At 33.1% G+C, this 18,865-nt stretch overlaps 4 protein-coding genes across 4 annotated transcripts in view; all 4 read left to right on the plus strand.

Annotated features, from left to right (window-relative positions):
* The window catches only part of LOC148201245 (uncharacterized), a 69,699-nt gene that overhangs the window by 38,317 nt on the left and 12,517 nt on the right, over positions 1-18,865 (plus strand).
* Positions 7,371-11,681, plus strand: LOC148201249 (uncharacterized). Its single transcript, XM_088111661.1, has 5 exons — positions 7,371-7,392; positions 10,411-10,651; positions 10,719-11,088; positions 11,199-11,469; positions 11,553-11,681. The coding sequence occupies exons 2-5, from the start codon at positions 10,528-10,530 to the stop codon at positions 11,679-11,681; spliced, it is 894 nt and encodes a 297-aa protein (XP_087967787.1). The 5' UTR covers positions 7,371-7,392; positions 10,411-10,527.
* LOC148201250 (uncharacterized) lies at positions 11,793-12,968 on the plus strand. Its single transcript, XM_088111364.1, has 2 exons — positions 11,793-11,912; positions 12,209-12,968. Exons 1-2 carry the CDS (start codon positions 11,829-11,831, stop codon positions 12,914-12,916), a joined length of 792 nt encoding a protein of 263 aa, XP_087967490.1. The 5' UTR covers positions 11,793-11,828; the 3' UTR covers positions 12,917-12,968.
* Positions 15,438-17,292, plus strand: LOC124848944 (uncharacterized). Its single transcript, XM_047326772.2, has 2 exons — positions 15,438-15,910; positions 16,208-17,292. The coding sequence occupies exons 1-2, from the start codon at positions 15,785-15,787 to the stop codon at positions 16,913-16,915; spliced, it is 834 nt and encodes a 277-aa protein (XP_047182728.2). The 5' UTR covers positions 15,438-15,784; the 3' UTR covers positions 16,916-17,292.

The following is an 18,865-nucleotide window of genomic DNA, read 5'->3' on the forward strand; positions in this document are numbered from 1 at the left end:
CCTCTACGTGAAACACCCGAAAATGTGAGCTTCATCAATATGGCAGCTTCATCAATTCTTTCTCCACCTGTTAATACTCAGTTGGACCAGAAAATTACTTTCCAAAGTAAATCATATCTACATGTAAGTTTATTTTAAACAATTCACATCTCCTACTTATTTGGTTAATATAAATATGATGTTGTCATTCTGATTTATCATTTTCCGCATAAATAAAATTAAGAAAAACAAAACATACTGAATTTCAAATTGGGATTTAAATTTAATAAATCTGTTTCCGTCACGTTCATAGTTTAACTTCTACTCCTTGTATTTTTATGATTTTATCAAAATTGGTATTAAGAAACTAAATGCTTTGCAATTATTATGGCTTGATGCTAACGTCTTGTCTGTTATATATTTTCTCCTTATTCCTCTCAGAGTGAAATTACGAGCAGCCAAACTGAGGCGGGCACTGCTAAAGAAATTGACCATCCTAAAATTATTCCGGACTTTGGGACCAACGATGTCATAAGCTTATTTGTATCAGGAAAAGAGAGTAAAGATAGCCCAGTGGGAAAGACCCTCGCTGAACTAGAAAAGTTTTTGAAGATGTCTCTGAAGGACGTAGTTAGCTCTGAAACTGACACTCTTCGTCTTTGGTCTACTCTTAATTTGCTGTCCAACCTTCCTTTCAAAGATGTGACTCTATCAGATGGACTCAAACGTATTATAGACACTATGCTCCAACATTTCCCAACCATTCTACGCTCCTTTAAGCAAGGCTTTGCTGCCACCGACAAGCTGGGAAAGCTTGAAGCTTGTCAGAATGAGGTGGCCACTACTCTTGTTTCCAAAATTTCTGAGGCAGAGAATTTCTACAATGAAGCTCAACTGAAGGAAGTTGTTTTGAAGGAACAAATAAAAGTTTGTGAGGCTGCCTTATCATCTTTGGAGAAGGAAAAGAATAAATGCATTGCCGAAACTATAGGGTACAAAAAAGAGCTTGAAAATGTGATGAAGGACAGATCTCAAATGTTGGAAGATAAAAGAAAAGTTGAGCAAGAATTGTTTGACGTGGCTTACAAATGGTCAGATTTGTGTAGTGAATATGAGCTCAATCGCATGGCTGCTACAAATATCCCGTGAGGGTTTTCGTTGTTCATTGTTATTGTTAAGGTTGCTCTCATCAACTAGTTTCAATTTACTTCCTATATTTCATTTGTTTCATTTTGTTGTATGTCTGTTATCTTGTTTGTTGTTGTGTAAGAGGTTGCTCTTGGCTACAACGACAAAACAAGTGTTACCAAAAATCAAAAAGGCTATTCGTTCCTTTATGTAACTTATTTTTCCTTTAGACCTAAATAATGACATCTTCACTAAAAGAGTACTGAGATATCATTTACTAAACTTCATGTGCTAGTTTGGAAGTAAACTTCATCACCAAAAATTAGGAAGTGCTCAAAGCCACTTGCAGTACCTTTTCTGTTTTGAGATTAATGGTATTCACTTCTTCATTTTTTGTATTTTAATATCAACGTCACAATTATAATGATCTTTTTTTTGTGCACAATTCGGACCTCTTGAAATAAGTACAAGACTTTTGGAACAAACCAATCTATTTGAGGACTTTTGGGAAACTCTAGTGAAAATAACATGATTGTAGACTCTTGGAGCAAACTGATTTACATCAACTACGGAGTTCCTAATTTTTCTTCAACAAGTTAAAATTAAAAATTACTTATAATTAAAGCTTTTATCCATTTAGAAACAACTTTATATATATATATATATATATATATATATATATATATATATATATATATATATATATATTATTGCATAATTACCTTAATACTTTCTAGAGTATATATCCAATATAATTATATCGATGTACCATAACAATACATAAAATAGGTTGGGCTAATTTAATTAAAATAATTTATGATATAAATCATTTCGTCACTATGGTTAAAAGTAACAAATTATATCAACTTTAACTCATCCAATCATGTCCAAATATAATTCATAGAAAAATTAAGATAAGCAACAATTCTTATAAATATACCTCAAGTTCTAAAAAAAAAACGTTTATACTTAAAAGTCAAAAAATTGCAACAAATATTGGTAGTGTGATATTTTATTAATAAAATAGTGGTAACTAGAGTTTTAGACCTCTTTTCTAAATTATTCCTAAGCAGTTGTAAATCTAACATCTGAATATACAACTTTCATGAATACTAAAAAGCCTAACTTGAAAAGCATTTAATCACTAAATATGACAATACTTGTTCTTCAAAACTAGAGTGTAGATTTGTGAATAGGTGACAAGATTTTAATGATGGCTTTGAACGTGCTTGTTATTGGGAATGAACTTCCTTGTCCTGAGGGGAAATATCCACTTGCAAAAAAAATTTTGATGTTCAGTTTGAGAGTTAGGATCTTTATGCAAAATCGAGTGTATAAGTGTTTATGAAGTGAGCATTCCTTGAAAAATACTAGTTATATTTATAGGATCACTACGAGTTGTTATCATATTATAATAACACTTATTTGGGAAGAATAATCACAATCTAATAAATAATAACAGAATGATAAATAATAACTAACATGCCAAACTACTGAGATTTAGTTATAATATGTAAATATGGTCCAAATAGGTATAGGTTTGGATTTCTTCATATTGAAGAGCCTTAAAGGGCCTTATTGGGTTGTGTTCATAATATGCCTATTGGGTCGGGTAGGAACATAAGTCCCCCAGTCTTAGGAGTTTGGTTTGGGGAGAGTTGGGTGGCTTGCATATGAATTGGCCATTCGGTTGTTCATGGTTGGACCATTTGGTCATGCTTTGTAGGTGGATTGGCGTTGAGGCCGAGTTCATAATATAATTTGGCCATTCGGTCGTGCTTTGTAGGTGGATTGGCCTTAGGGTCGAGTTCATTTAGGTGGTTAATCTAGCCGAGTAATATGTAATTGGGTTAAATATGTTTTCAGTCTCTCAATTAGCAAGCGATTTTGTTTTTCGTCCCTATTTCAAACTTTGTACGTTTTGATCCCTCTCCTTAAGGAAACCATAATTTTTGGTCCTCTAAAACAAACGGCGTTAATAATCAGGTGAGGTGACTAACGTCTGGCCACGCTGGAAACTTAGAAACTCTCTCTATCTGTGCAACATTTGATATTTTTCAATACAAAGTCAGAACAGTGGTCACACACACACGAACGCCAACACACCTCCACTAACTCAGGTTGTCGCCGACGAAGTTTGTTGCTGCTGGGGAAGCCATCGGAGTTTCCCTTCCTTTTCTTCCAAGCATTAGGGTTTCTTTCTTCTTTTTCAATCTCTACAACGCTGATCAGGAATGTATATTCATAAAGAATTTCTAAACTTTCACCTTGAAGACAATATGAATCTTCATGGAAGATTATTGATAGATTTGATACAATTTACAAACGAAGGTCTATAGTTAGTACAATTGTAATTACATAACTGTAACATACTATTCTAAATAGTCTTATATATCACTCTATTTGATTTAGATTATCGAGATCTACGTTATATCATAAGTGTCAATACTTAATACATAATTCAAATAATTGTTCACACATCATCCTATATGTTTGACCCCAAATTCAATTAATTCAATCAATTTCAATAATCATTTTCTTACAACATAATTTACTTAAAAAACAAACTTAAGAAAAAATGAATTATACAAACTGCTATTTTGCATTTATAATATACATTCAACAATTCATTAAATAGACAAGAAAACAATAAATAAAAAAAAATATTGAATTTTAACTTGAGCCAAAACAGGTTAGCTTAAGTGAAGATTTTCTCATTTGAGAGAAATTTAAGAAAAAGTAAGATTGAATTATATAGTTATTTTCACTTGAGCAAATAGAGTAGAGAACACCATTAATTTTAAGCTCTATTTTTACTAGAGTGAAAATAGAATCGAGGAGAAGGTTTGCATCTCTATTTTATATTTGTCCAAGCCAAAATTCTTCATTCAAGCAAAAGATATTAGAAATATCAACTCGGCAGCAAACATACTTAATTAATTTACAAAGATGTTTTAAAAAGCATTTTAATAATATAACTTTTAACCCATTCAAATAATCATTCCATGATTTGTTCAAACAATATCTTTTATTAATTTCAATTAAACTTGGTTACTCAATCTCACTATATACTTCTATTCGCATCAGGCACAAAAATAACATTGAATATTTTGATTCAAACAATCACAATTTGAATTAATTTTAATTATTTATTTGTTGATGAGACATGTTTATATATCATGTTATCCAATCTATGAATATTCCTTACCCACTAATAATTGTTATTGAATTTTATTAGAGTTTTTCTTTTCGAAAATCAAATGATAAAAATAAAGTTATTAATGAAAAAAATTAATCATAGAATATTTTTTAAAAAAATTGATTTTTATACATATAATTTTTTTTATCAACAATAAAGATTAAATAAATATGATGAGACATTTTATATATTTAAATATTTTAAATTTAAATCTATAAAATTGAAGTCATTCATAAAAATATTAAATTCTAAAACTTATACTTTAAGACTTTTTGATGCTCAGTTTGAGAGTTAGGATCTTTATGCAAAATCGAGTGTATAAGTGTTTATGAAGTGAGCATTCCTTGAAAAATATATTTATAGGATCAATACGAGTTGTTATCATATTATAATAACACTTATATGGGAAGAATAATCACAATCTAATAAATAATAACAAAAGGATAAATAATAACTAACATGCCAAACTACTGAGATTTAGTTATAATATGTAAATATGGCCCAAATAGGTATAGGTTTGGATTTCTTCATATTGAAGAGCCTTAAAGGGCCTTGTTGGATTGTGCTCATAATATACCTATTGGGTCGGGTAGGAACATAAGTCCCCCAGTCTTAGGAGTTTGGTTTGGGGCGAGTTGGGTGGCTTGCATATGAATTAGCCATTCGGTCGAGTTCATGGTTGGACCATTTGGTCATGCTTTGTAGGTGGATTGGCCTTAGGGTCGAGTTCATTTAGGTGGTTAATCTAGCCAAGTAATATGTAATTTGACCTCGGGGACAAAATGACTAATGTTTGCAAAGAGGATTCTGCTTATACAAAGACCCAAACCATCTAACAAGCCAAAACTGACAATTATTTGAGTTCCTTCACTCCATAACAGATACAAAAATTGCTAAAGATGTTAGAAATCATTGACAATTCTTCTCACTCACATAGTGTCAATCCAGGACAACGAAATACATCAGGAGACAGACAAGGTAATTTTTTCTAGATTATAGACACAGGGGTCACTGACCATGTGACCCATAAGAAAAAATATTGTCAGTTTATACAAGATCAAACCTATATTTGTCAAACTGCCAAATGATTCTTTTGTCACAGCTCAACATGTAGGGACCATTCAATTATCCAAAAATTTTATTATTTTCAATGTCTTATACATTCATGTTTTTCCATTAACCTGATATATGTCCAAATCTTAACCAGGGACATGAACTGCACTCTAAATTTTTCCTCTGAGATGTCTTAGATACAGGACAATTCTACCTTGAGGAGTCCAAATCTTAATCAAGGACATGAACTGCATTCTAAATTTTTCCTCTGATGTTGGAAATCTTGAGAATTGAGGAATATCCTGGACTTGAGCACATTATAGACATTGAGGATGAATGTGGCAAAGAGAATTTGAAAGGTATCTTCCCAAACTTAAGAATGCTCTCAGCCAATTGAAATATATGTTTGGCCAATATTCAATAGTTAATCAGGATTATAGGGTATTCATATTCATTTCTGGCATTGGAAAGACTCTATCTTCGTAAACTAACAAATTTTGTTAGCATTTGTGCCAGTGACAATCTCATTGTGAAATGGCCATTTGAAGAAGGTTAGGTGTACAAAATGTTCTTATCCTTTTTATGATTATGTTAGTTGTATGATATCCTACAGATTCAACAGAGACTATTAGCACAAGTAGGAAGGCAGTCTTGTCTTTATTTTTATGATTATGATAGGTTTGGTACAATTTACAAAAGAAAAAAAAGAAGGTAGTTAGTACAGTTGTAGTTACATAACTGTAACAGACTATTATAAATAGTCTTATGAGAGGTGAGCAGGCAATTTTGGAGTATTTTGTAACAGAAAAAGTTAGGAGAGACAAGTCCTTTCGAAATACCTTGAAAATGGTACATGGTTGTTCTTGTTCTTACCACATTGGTAGAACAATACTGTTTGGTTTCTTAATAAACATCAAATAATCTATCTTGGAGTTCTCTTGTAAATTCAGGGTACCTATCAACTGGTATTCAAAGTCTCTTTTCTAGTCCTGTAGTAGCTGTTGAGGCATGGTGAATATAAGAATGGAATCAAGATTGGATGGGCTTGAAAAGATGATGCAAGAACAGGATAACGAGTATCATAAGAGGTTTCAATGTCTAGAAGACATGATTTGGGGACTTACAGTGGTGGTGGAGAAATTGTCTTCAACAACGAAACAGACTGATGAGGATTCAGTCGCAATTGGAGGCAATGAGGGCAACTAAGATAACGAGGAGAAAAGTTCTGTAGTCTCCTGCTCAAAATGGAAAAAATTGGATATCCCTGATTTTTTAGGAGAGGAGGCCTATGGGTGGACTAACATATTAGAAACATATCTTCGATTAAGGGAAGTCCGTGAGGAGGAAAGAATGCCGACTGTCAGGGTTGCTTTAGAAGGGAAAGCCTTGAATTGGTTCCAGTGGTGGAAAACCTGCAATCCAAATCCCTCATTCTTTTATCCAATATTGATATTACTTTTGCTAAATGTTTCGAATCTGCTTGTTGTAACCCAAAACTAAACCTGTTAATTGTTCATTGAAAGTGATCACATTTGCATACGCTATTGGCATGGTTTGAGGCAAATCATTCCCAATTTGCAAACAATTTTACCCAAAGAAAATATATTTACAAATTAACTATTTCACTCAGAAAGTACTGCTTCAAGTTTTCAGCCGAGTACTCACCTGAATGTTTTAAAGTGAACACAAATTAATTTTTTTCTGCCATGATTTTTAATTTTAAGTTAGTAATTTTAGTTATGAAGAACACTACTGTAAATAAAACCATCCTTTTTAGGCATAGAGTCACCGCTTTATTTTCATGGGTGATAAAAAGATTCCTATCATGAAGCTTTTGTCATTTTTTAGTTTTAAATCCATCATGAAAAGTTGTGATTGTATCCCCTTTTGTTTGTGTTTCATTGTGACATGATATTTTTTTTGTTATAGATTTCGAAAACACTGCACTTTATATGTGGGACATAGAGGGTGTCATAAGAAATTTTGATGAAGATTCTACTCTTGGTGGTAGCAGTGAGTTCACTTCATCAGAGGTTAGAGCCAACCAATCTATGAATATAAATACAATAAAAAAAAGTTTAATAGCTCTTTCTGTCTCGTTATTAAAACAATTTCTTCAATTTTAACCTACTAAATTTGATCTTCCTTTTTCTAAAACAAATCAATGTGATCCTTTATGTGAAATCTGCGACACTTTCTGCAAAATTCATGGTGATTGTGTTATAAAAACAATATAGTCCAAATAACGAATTATATTTCATTGAAGTTAACTTGTTGAAAAGAAAATGATATGTCCTACTGTAAGATATAAAGGAGAAGAAGAGTGATTACAAAGAGAGGTATATATAAGAAAGCAGCGAAGAAGAACTAATATAACAGAAGTGAATTTGTTTATTTACTAACATCCCCTTAAACTTAGATTACATTCCACTTTAAGTTTATCTTTAAACTTAGTAAAACAAGTAGTAAATCTAGGTTTGGTAATGATGTCAATAACCTGATATCTACCTTGCAAATGAACGAACAAAGTGTAAGTCAAATTCAAAATGATGTGAGAGTGCGTAATAGGTTTTGCGGCTAATAAAACAATCCATAAGTTGTCGAAGTAAATGGTTGGAACAAAAGAAGGAAGACGAAATTCATGAAGAGAGGAAATCCATGTAATTTCAGACAACAAAACAACAATACTCCAATATTTTGCCTCAATACTACTACCAGAAGCAACCCGTTTCTCTTGGAAATTTCACGAAACAGTGTTGCTGAAATAAAAACTTGTTGATGAAAGCCTTTAGCTACAAGCCTTTAAAAAGATTTCGAAAAAGGAGAAAGACCATTTAAGACTTGAGTTGGTAGAATGCTTATAATATGCACAGCAGTAAGAAAAGCTTCCCCAAAAAACTTTTTGAGTAAGGAATTAAAAAGGCTACACAGTATCTTGCACCATCTGTACTAGAAATAGGAGCTGGTCCCCATTATCTATGTAAAAAGGTTCCAAAGGGTGAGAATATACAGTTGTTGATGGGTGAAAGGGTGATTGATGTAGTTTAGCTTTTAAGAAACCCTTTAAGGATGACCTAATTTCTGTCCTGCTTTTTAAAGAACCAAAATTAGCATGAAATTCAAGATAAACATCATTATCTTTTTCAAATTTTCAAACACTAATCTGATTTTTGAAAATATTAGGAGCATGTAAAAGATTAGATAAGAGTAGTAAGGTTTTATTGGAAGGAAAAGAAAAAGAAGTTGAACCAACATGTAAGATAGACATACCAGTACCATTACCTAATTTCACTTTTCATTGCTAGAGTAAGTTCTCTTTGATGTGAAATTGTGTGGATCATGTGTTATGTGATGAGTAGCACCCTTGTTAGGATAGCACAAGGGATCATTGACCGTAGAAGGAGTGCCCAACAGAGAAGGAGTGTCGGTATTTTTTGGAGATAGGCATATAGTGATTAGCAGAAATAGTAGTTTGATTATCAGGTATAAGCAAGTGAGAGCTGTGTGACCAAACTTGTTTCATATTTGACTTTGAACTTTCGAATTGGACCCAGAAGAAGACGGTAAGCAAGAAGAGAGCTATTTGAATTTTTGGAACCAAAAGATTTGGAGTTTCTATTATGACTTTGATACGTGGAAAAAGTTGTTATTTTTATGTAAAGAACCAAATAACCTGTTTCTAGAATTGTTTGCTGAAGATGAAGGACCAAAAGTGATGAAGCTGTCATATTCATCTGATAACCCATCTAAAATAATTTCAATGTGTTCATCAGTTGAAATAGGAGCTCCTATAGCAGCTAATGTGTCCACAATCTTCTCGATATCACGAAGATATGTTGTGATGTTACAGTCTCTTTTTGGTTGCCTGAATTAATTCTTGAGCACTTTGATCTTGGTTCTTGAATGGAAGGCGTAGTAGATACACAACTTTTCCCAAATTTGACATGAGAATTACCATCGAACTTACCATTTTGGTAAGAATAGGTGTATGCATTGATGCTAGAAGCCATGCTACCAGCAGCTGGTCTTGCATCTCGTAGTTGAGAAATTCTTGATTGAGCTTGTTATTTAATACATCTTCAAGAATTCTAAACTGTGGTGGTATATCACAACCTTCCAAGAACTTCATGAGTTGGAAACCTTTAGCAAGCACTTGTTGTTGCCACATCAAAAAACTATCATCGTCCAATTTGAGAGAGATAGGTATATTGAATGTGTGAGAAAGGTAAGTCCCTTGAATATTCAGGAAGCACACTCATATATGAGCATAAAATAAGCTCTTGGAATTCTAACAGATTTATATTACTCAAAGCTAAGGAACAAATTATTGAAGAGGGTTATGAACAATCAAAATTGTTGCTGTCCCCTGATTCAGAAAACAAAGAAAAGCACCATTGGTTGTTCCCTTTCAAATGGCATGAGGTTGATATGCATATTTTCATTTCAATTTTATAAAAAAGAATGAAAATATTCTACCAAATTAAACATCTTCTAGATTTGTGTGAATTGCAAAATATTGAGTGGTATCAAACAAGGAACTGCATTAAATAATGTCATGATAAGCCAACTAATTATGAATCAACTAGAAATTAGTAAACTAAATATGGAAAAGAAGGAAGTATCGTCGAAATAAAAGTTACCTTACCAAACTTAGCTTTAGCATTGTGAAGTGTATTGATGAAACTGGCAACACTTATTGGAAAAGTTGCATTAGTCAGAGACTAGCAATACCAACTCCTATTTTAGAATTTAGAAGCCCACCTCTAATTTGTATAGCAATTTCTCTGCATAAAACACCTGAGCATATAAGTGCAACGATTACTACACTTAAAAATGGGTTTTGTGGTATTAAGACCAACTCCTACCTTGCTTGTTCGATAATTGAAATGAAAGTCGGTGAATCAGGAATCAAACAGTGAAGGAGGCTTTGGAGACCAACATGCACTCGAAAAAACAACAGTAAGAAACCACTATCATACCACCACATGATGTATATTAAAAATGGTGGTCCTTTAATACTCAATCTTATTGATTCAATTTGTTATATACAGGGGATTGAGGACGTAAGAAATGAGAGCATTAAATCTTCATCCACTGGAGTTGAAGACATTGGCATTGGAGGTGCTGTTGCAACTCACATTGCCAAGGTAGTTGAAGAAGATGATAAGATGAATGAAGGCAAGCCAGGAATAGTGGCAAGCCAAGGAATCCAAGTACAAGAAGGGTTGAACCTTTTGCATAACCAAGAGGGAATATATGTTGCTCCTAACAACAACAATGACATTTCTTCAGGTTTCTGATTTCTTATTTTCTCATTTCCATCCTATATTTTCATTTCACCCTCTCAAACTTTTTACAGCTTCTGCAGATATCCGTACAAGATTGGGAGCATATAAACATTTTGTTGATCTGGATGATGCACAGATTTCTCTTCTGGTGGAGGCAATAACAACATATCCTCATCTCTGGAATGCTTCCAAGAAGTTTAGTGAGCGCTTTCAAGCTTGGAGGTTGAAAATTTTGGCAGATATGTTGTTGTTCCTCCAGAAGGAAAGTGTGGATAGTATTATTCCTGAAAGTGAAAAAGAGTTCCATAAACTATGTGAAGAAGCTATTGAAGTTGGATTTGAGAGTTCATGGGTAGAGCAAATGCGTCAACGTGTTGTGGGGAGGGATCCTAAGCTGGAAGAGGACATTGCACAGAGACAAATAGATGAGAATTCTATGAGGTATGACTATTTTGTTAGATAAGTATACATTTGGTGAATTTTTACAAGATTGATAGCATCAGTTTCTGAGTTTTTTGTTCTCTGGCAAGCAATTTAAGTTTGTTAAACAGGTGTAGTAGTGGGGACGTTGTTGAAGAAGGTGATGGGCCTAAGATTAGCTTGGAAGAAGGTTTTGACTTGGTTGATAAAGAAGGTGAAATAGGTGTTGCTTCTAATGACCACATTGTGACTCCGAGAAATGAAGAAGCAGAGGAGGAATTTGTTGCAGAAGTTTCCACTTCAGAAATACCAAGAATAGAAACATCATTAACAAACTCACAACCAATTGAAAGGCCAACTCCAAGTTGTTTGAATATGCCTCTACGTGAAACACCCGCAAATGTGAGTCTAATAAACATTTTTCCGAGTATTTGATGAAATAAAAGTATCGAGAGTATAGTTATTTTATTCATTACTTTGTTTAGGCATTGGTGGACAAACAGCGGATTAGTGAACCGTGTTTGATGAACCAACAAAAGCCGTTTGGAAAAATTGTAAGTGGCCCCGAAATTCCTCTGCTAAATGGAAAACAAAAATACCATCAATTGTTTTAAATTAATATGCATGTCCCCTTCTATCAGTAATAACATATCTAGCACATCACAGAAAGTAGTCAAGTATGCAAAGCTACATATCTTTTTGTTATTGTGCAGAAAATTGAGCAAGTTGCTGTGGAGGAAACCATAACAAAGAATACCATTATGGCACCTTCATCAATTCTTTCTGAACCTGCTAGCTCTCAGTTGGACCAGACAATTACTTTCCAAAGTAAATCACATCCACATGTAAGCATATTTTAAACAATTCAATCTCTAACTTGTTTGGTCAATATAAACATGACGTGGTCATTCTGATTTATCATTTGTCGCACAAGTGAAATTAAGAAAAACAAAACGTGCTGAATTTCAAATTAGAATTTAAATTTAATAAATTTGTTACCATGACGTTGATAGTTTAACTTCTACTTTTTGCTTTTCTATGATTTTATAAAATTTGGTGTTAAGAAACTAAATGCTTTGTAACTATTGTGGCTTGATGCTAACGTCTTTTCTGTTATATATTTTCTTCTTATTCCTCCCAGAGTGAAATTACGAGCAGTCAACCTGAGGCAGGCACTGGTAAAGAAATTGACCATCCTAAAATTATTCAAGGCTTTGGGACCAACAATGTCATAAGCTTATTTGCATCAGGAAAAGAGTGTGAAGATAGCCCAGTAGGAAAGACCCTCGCTGAGCTAGAAAAGTTTTTGAAGATGTCTCTGAAGGACGTAGTTAGCTCTGAAACTGACACTCTTCGCCTTTGGTCTACTCTTAATTTGCTGTCCAACCTTCCTTTCAAAGATGTGACTCTATCAGATGGACTCAAACGTAGTATAGACACTATGCTCCAACACTTCCCAACCATTCTACGTTCCTTTAAGCAAGGCTTTGCTACCACCGATAAGTTGGGAAAGCTTGAAGCTTGTCAGAATGAGGTGGCCACTACTCTTGTTTCCAAAATTTCTGAGGCAGAGAATTTCTACAATGAAGCTCAACTGAAGGAAGTTGTTTTGAAGGAACAAATAAAAGTTTATGAGGCTGCCTTATCATCTTTGGAGAAGGAAAAGAATAAATGCATTGCGGAAACTATAGGGTACAAAAAGGAGCTTGAAAATGTGATGAAGGATAAATCTCAAATGTTGGAAGATAAAAGAAAAGTTGAGCAAGAGTTGTTTGACGTGGCTTACAAATGGTCAGATTTGTGTAGTGAATATGAGCTCAATCGCATGTCTGCTACAAATATCCCGTGAGGGTTTTCGTTGTTCATTGATATTGTTAATGTTGCTCTCATCAACTAGTTTCAATTTATTTCCTATATTTCAATTGTTTCATTTTGTTGTATGTCTATTATCTTGTTTGTTGTTGTGTAAGAGGTTGCTCTTTGCTACAAAGACAAGTGCTACGAAAAATCAAAAAGGCTATTTGTTCTTTTATGTAACTTAATATTATTTTTCCTTTAGACCTAAATAATAACATCTTCACTAAAAGGAGTATTGAGATATCATTTACTAAACTTCATCTCCTAGTTTGGAAGTAAACTTCATCACCGACAATTAGGAAGTTCTCAAAGCCACTTGCAATACCTTTTCTGTTTTGAGATTAATGATATTCACTTCTTCATTTTTTTTTTGTATTCAAATATCAACGCCACAATTGTAATGATATTTGTTTGTGCACAATTTTGGACCTCTTGAAATAAGTACAAGACTTTTGGAACAAACCAATCTGTTTGAGGACTTTTCGGCAACTCTAGTCAAAATAATTTACATCAACTATGGAGTTTCTAATATTTAAGTTGATTAATTGTAAAAATAAGTAAATAAGTTGTTAAAAATGAATTGGCTTATAACCATATGTAACACTTTATAACTTAATATCTTCTACATATAACCATACACCAATATTTCAACCGTTCAACATAATTAAAGATTTTATCCATTTAGAAAAATCTTTATATATATATATATATATTATTGCATAATTACCTTAATGCTTTCTAGAGTATATATCCAATATAATTATAACGATATACCATAACAATACATAAAATAGGGTTGGCTAATTTAATTAAAATAATTTATGATATAAATAATTTCGTCACTGGTTAAAAGTAACAAATTATATCAAGTTTAACTCATCCAATCATGTCCAAATGTAATTGATAGAAAAATTAAGATAAGCAACAATTCTTATAAATACCTCAAGTTCTAAAAAAAACGTTTATACTTAAAAGTCAAAAAATTGCAACAAATATTGATAGTGTGATATATTCCCAATAAAAAAAGTGGTAACTAGAGTTGTAGACCTCTTTTCTAAATTATTCCTAAGCGGTTGTAAATCTAACATCCAAATATACAACTTTATTCGTTCTTGGGACGAGGGAGGCTAGTTCGAAGAGCCAGGCGCATACTCCATTCTCGTGGCACAATGAGTGTTGCCGCAACGGGTTTGATTTCCGACGACATCGCTGATTGACTTAACCAGCAAAAACAGCACCCAACAAGACTTTTCACAAACAGTTTGGTGCTTGGAATTCCAAAAATTTAAACTTATGCAATAAACGATCTATCAAGCAGGGAAGCACTCAAAATGAACCTAAGATAGGTGCTAGAACTGATTAAGAAAGTAAGAAACAGAAACAAGTTAACATGGCTTAAGCAATTCATGGCTTGCACCTGATACTTTCTCATTTAAGCAATATATCACAGAATCAACATGCACTGAAAATGACAACAAAGTCAAAACAGAATGAAATAAGAATGTGTTGATTGTGTTGGATACACGAGCACACAAGTGTAGACTCTAGAGTTGAGTATGATATAAGAACGGCAAAAAAAGTGTAATAAAGGATATCTATAAGGTAAAATCTGTAATAAGTAATAGGTATGATCATTTTAATTACCCGCTTATTGATAGGATGAGTATAGATACATAGTATCAACTTCTGAACACTCATTATCTTGGTGGAAAAGAAAAGAACCAATTGTTAAGAAAAAGGTATATATGGTTGTTAGAGTGTTGAGAAAGTGTGGTTTTATTCTGTTGTGTTGCGTGTTGGAGTGATTCAAGCAATGCATTACTTTCATCTCTCTCTCGAGCTATCAAGAAATTCTAATCCTTTTCTTTGCAATGGAAGAAGCTCTACTTATCATCTCTTTCTCTTAATCTTTCTCTTTCTCTTTCTACACTATCTATCGAGGTATCTCTCTCTGTTAATGTAAACTTATCTATCTTTCCTCATTTTCACTTCCATCATTATAAATTTAATAAATTCTATGTTTTATGAGATGCATATTACTAAAATTACCTATTATCTTACATTTTCAGTTTCAACAAATGATTAAGACAACAAAACTTATATCCCTTTGATTATTTTCATTTTGGGTAATCAATGAAAGATCTATTGATTATTCTTACATCTAGTTTCTGTTCTCGCAGATTTTAAATCCTAATTTTTTCGTATTGCTGATCATTTCGTCATCAATAATAAAGTTCATAAACATTTATAAAACATAACATACAAAAATGTAAAATGTAATTAATAATAATTACATATTTTTTCGTCACTGAAAGAAATTAGTGGACTAGTTATAATGATAGTTACCTTACCAAATTTAGGTTTAGCATTGAAATTGTATTGGTGAAAATGACACATTTATTGGAAAAGTTCTAGCATCAGTGATAGACTATCTTTGTAATATTTTTTCGCAATCATATCTTTGTGATATCTTTAGTAACTTTAGAGCCACTAACTCAATCATATTTTTTCAATTTGTGATACACAGGAGATTGGGGACGTAAGAAATGATAGTATTAAAGAGGGGCCTGCAGCAGAGGGTGCTAAGACAAAATCTTTGTCAACTGGTGTTGAAGACATTGGCATTGGAGGTGGTGTTGCAACTCACATTGTACAAGATTCTCAGGCTGTTGAACGAGCTGATGGGCCTAAGATTAGCTTGGAAGAAGGTGTTGCTTCTAATGACCACATTGGGACCCTGAGAAATGAAGAAGCAGAGGAGGAATTTGTTGCAGAAGTTTCCACTTCAGAAATACCAAGAATAGCAACAACATTAACAAGCTCACAACCAGTTGAAAGGTCAACTCCAAGTTGTTTGAACATGCCTCTACGTGAAACACCCGAAAATGTGAGCTTCATCAATATGGCAGCTTCATCAATTCTTTCTCCACCTGTTAATACTCAGTTGGACCAGAAAATTACTTTCCAAAGTAAATCATATCTACATGTAAGTTTATTTTAAACAATTCACATCTCCTACTTATTTGGTTAATATAAATATGATGTTGTCATTCTGATTTATCATTTTCCGCATAAATAAAATTAAGAAAAACAAAACATACTGAATTTCAAATTGGGATTTAAATTTAATAAATCTGTTTCCGTCACGTTCATAGTTTAACTTCTACTCCTTGTATTTTTATGATTTTATCAAAATTGGTATTAAGAAACTAAATGCTTTGCAATTATTATGGCTTGATGCTAACGTCTTGTCTGTTATATATTTTCTCCTTATTCCTCTCAGAGTGAAATTACGAGCAGCCAAACTGAGGCGGGCACTGCTAAAGAAATTGACCATCCTAAAATTATTCCGGACTTTGGGACCAACGATGTCATAAGCTTATTTGTATCAGGAAAAGAGAGTAAAGATAGCCCAGTGGGAAAGACCCTCGCTGAACTAGAAAAGTTTTTGAAGATGTCTCTGAAGGACGTAGTTAGCTCTGAAACTGACACTCTTCGTCTTTGGTCTACTCTTAATTTGCTGTCCAACCTTCCTTTCAAAGATGTGACTCTATCAGATGGACTCAAACGTATTATAGACACTATGCTCCAACATTTCCCAACCATTCTACGCTCCTTTAAGCAAGGCTTTGCTGCCACCGACAAGCTGGGAAAGCTTGAAGCTTGTCAGAATGAGGTGGCCACTACTCTTGTTTCCAAAATTTCTGAGGCAGAGAATTTCTACAATGAAGCTCAACTGAAGGAAGTTGTTTTGAAGGAACAAATAAAAGTTTGTGAGGCTGCCTTATCATCTTTGGAGAAGGAAAAGAATAAATGCATTGCCGAAACTATAGGGTACAAAAAAGAGCTTGAAAATGTGATGAAGGACAGATCTCAAATGTTGGAAGATAAAAGAAAAGTTGAGCAAGAATTGTTTGACGTGGCTTACAAATGGTCAGATTTGTGTAGTGAATATGAGCTCAATCGCATGGCTGCTACAAATATCCCGTGAGGGTTTTCGTTGTTCATTGTTATTGTTAAGGTTGCTCTCATCAACTAGTTTCAATTTACTTCCTATATTTCATTTGTTTCATTTTGTTGTATGTCTGTTATCTTGTTTGTTGTTGTGTAAGAGGTTGCTCTTGGCTACAACGACAAAACAAGTGTTACCAAAAATCAAAAAGGCTATTCGTTCCTTTATGTAACTTATTTTTCCTTTAGACCTAAATAATGACATCTTCACTAAAAGAGTACTGAGATATCATTTACTAAACTTCATCTGCTAGTTTGGAAGTAAACTTCATCACCAACAATTAGGAAGTGCTCAAAGCCACTTGCAGTACCTTTTCTGTTTTGAGATTAATGGTATTCACTTCTTCATTTTTTGTATTTTAATATCAACGCCACAATTGTAATGATCTTTTTTTTGTGCACAATTCGGAACTCTTGAAATAAGTACAAGACTTTTGGAACAAACCAATCTATTTGAGGACTTTTGGGAAACTCTAGTGAAAATAACATGAGTGTAGACTCTTGGAGCAAACTGATTTACATCAACTACGGAGTTCCTAATTTTTCTTCAACAAGTTAAAATTAAAAATTACTTATAATTAAAGCTTTTATCCATTTAGAAACAACTTTATATACATATATTATTGCATAATTACCTTAATACTTTCTAGAGTATATATCCAATATAATTATAACGATGTACCATATCAATACATAAAATAGGTTGGGCTAATTTAAATAAAATAATTTATGATATAAATCATTTCGTCACAATGGTTAAAAGTAACAAATTATAAAGTTTTAACTCATCCAATCACGTCTAAAAAAACGTTTATACTTAAAAGTCAAAAAATTACAACAAATATTGATGATGTGATATTTTCCCAATAAAAAAGTGGTAAATAGAGTTTTAGACCTCTTTTCTAAATTATTCCTAAGCGGTTGTAAATCTAACATCCAAATATACAACTTTACTTTTCTCGGTTCTGAATCGTTCTTGGAGCGAGGGAGGCGAGTTCGAAGAGCCAGGCGCATCCTCCATTCTCGTGGCGCAATGAGTGTTGCCGCAACGGGTTTGATTTCCGACGACATCGCTGATTGAATTGACCAGCAAAAACAGCACCCAACAAGACTTTTCACAAACAGTTTGGTGCTTGGAATTCCAAAAATTTAAACTTATTCAATAAACGATCTATCAAGCAGGGAAGCACTCAAAATGAACCTAAGATAGGTGCTAGAACTGATTAAGAAAGTAAGAAACAGAAACAAGTTAACATGGCTTAAGCAATTCATGGCTTGCACCTGATACTTTCTCATTTAAGCAATATATCACAGAATCAACATGCACTGAAAATGACAACAAAGTCAAAACAGAATGAAATAAGAATGCGTTGATTGTGTTGGATACACGAGCACACAAGTGTAGACTCTAGAGTTGAGTATGATATAAGAATGGCAAAAAAAGTATAATAAAGGATATCTATAAGGTAAAATCTGTAATAAGTAATAGGTATGATCATTTTAATTACCCGCTTATTGATAGGATGACTATAGATACATAGTATCAACTTGTGAACACTCATTATCTTGGTGGAAAAGAAAAGAAGGAAATGTTAAGAAAAAGGTATATATGGTTGTTAGAGTGTTTCGAAAGTGTGGTTTTATTCTGTTGTGTTGCGTGTTGGAGTGATTCAAGCAATGCATTACTTTCATCTCTCTCGAGCTATCAAGAAATTCTAATCTTTTTCTTTGCAATGGAAGAAGCTCTACATCATCTCTTTCTCTTTCTCTTTCTACACTAACTCACCAATTCTCCTATCTCTCTCGAGGTATTTCTCTCTCTGTTAATGTAAACTTATCTATATTTCCTCATTTTCACTTCCATCATTATAAATTTAATAAATTCTATGTTTTATGAGATGCATATTACTAAAATTACCTATTATCTTAC

The sequence above is a fragment of the Vigna umbellata genome, chromosome 4 (assembly GCF_029865625.1).
Source record: "Vigna umbellata cultivar VRB3 chromosome 4, Vumbellata_1.0, whole genome shotgun sequence".
Lineage (NCBI taxonomy): Eukaryota > Viridiplantae > Streptophyta > Magnoliopsida > Fabales > Fabaceae > Vigna > Vigna umbellata.

Excerpts from the sequence above, each read along its gene's own strand:
- LOC148201249 (XM_088111661.1), top strand. The coding sequence starts at position 10,528 with ATGAATGAAGGCAAGCCAGGAATAGTGGCAAGCCAAGGAATCCAAGTA. Across the intron at positions 11,089-11,198 it reads ATAGATGAGAATTCTATGAG|GTGTAGTAGTGGGGACGTTG; the intron begins GTATGACTATTT and ends TTTGTTAAACAG. Across the intron at positions 11,470-11,552 it reads TACGTGAAACACCCGCAAAT|GCATTGGTGGACAAACAGCG; the intron begins GTGAGTCTAATA and ends TACTTTGTTTAG.
- LOC148201250 (XM_088111364.1), top strand. The coding sequence starts at position 11,829 with ATGGCACCTTCATCAATTCTTTCTGAACCTGCTAGCTCTCAGTTGGAC. Across the intron at positions 11,913-12,208 it reads AAAGTAAATCACATCCACAT|AGTGAAATTACGAGCAGTCA; the intron begins GTAAGCATATTT and ends TATTCCTCCCAG.
- LOC124848944 (XM_047326772.2), top strand. The coding sequence starts at position 15,785 with ATGCCTCTACGTGAAACACCCGAAAATGTGAGCTTCATCAATATGGCA. Across the intron at positions 15,911-16,207 it reads AAAGTAAATCATATCTACAT|AGTGAAATTACGAGCAGCCA; the intron begins GTAAGTTTATTT and ends TATTCCTCTCAG.